General features: G+C 59.1%; 1 protein-coding gene across 1 annotated transcript in view; it reads left to right on the forward strand.

The window, feature by feature from the left end:
- LOC104280671 (diacylglycerol kinase delta-like) overlaps positions 1 to 379 on the forward strand; it is a gene marked incomplete at its 5' end in the record, with an annotated part of 5000 nt that overhangs the window by 405 nt on the left and 4216 nt on the right. Inside the window, one exon of the mRNA XM_009878400.1 lies at positions 205 to 306. Coding sequence (XP_009876702.1) covers positions 205 to 306 — 102 coding nt within the window. The remainder of the gene's footprint in view (positions 1 to 204; positions 307 to 379) is intronic.

A 379-nucleotide genomic window follows, 5' to 3' on the forward strand; every position in this document is an offset into this window, starting at 1 on the left:
GAATTCTGGGGGTGGCAGCAGTGCCATGCAGTCCAAAGGCATCTCCCTCTCCCTGATGCTTGGTCTGGCTGAGGGAGGTTCCCAGCGTGGGGTCAAGGAGCCACCCTGGACGCTGTCTGGCACAAGCTCACAACGCTGACCTGGGCAGGGGCACAAGGCCTTGGGGCTGCTTAGGCTTGCTCTCATACCCCTCTTTGCACCCAGCTGTGGATGAGCAGAACAAGCAGACCCAAACCTACCGGAGCAGCACAGGACCCAGCAAGAAGGACAGCTCAGAGGAGCTCAACAAGGAGGAGGAGAGGCTCAGTAAGATGCCAACAGGGCACTTGGCTTTTTGAGGGGGTCATGGGGGTGAGCTGTGGGATGGGGTCAGAGTAAA

The sequence above is a fragment of the Apaloderma vittatum genome, unplaced genomic scaffold (genome assembly GCF_000703405.1).
Source record: "Apaloderma vittatum isolate BGI_N311 unplaced genomic scaffold, ASM70340v1 scaffold7241, whole genome shotgun sequence".
Classification (NCBI taxonomy): domain Eukaryota; kingdom Metazoa; phylum Chordata; class Aves; order Trogoniformes; family Trogonidae; genus Apaloderma; species Apaloderma vittatum.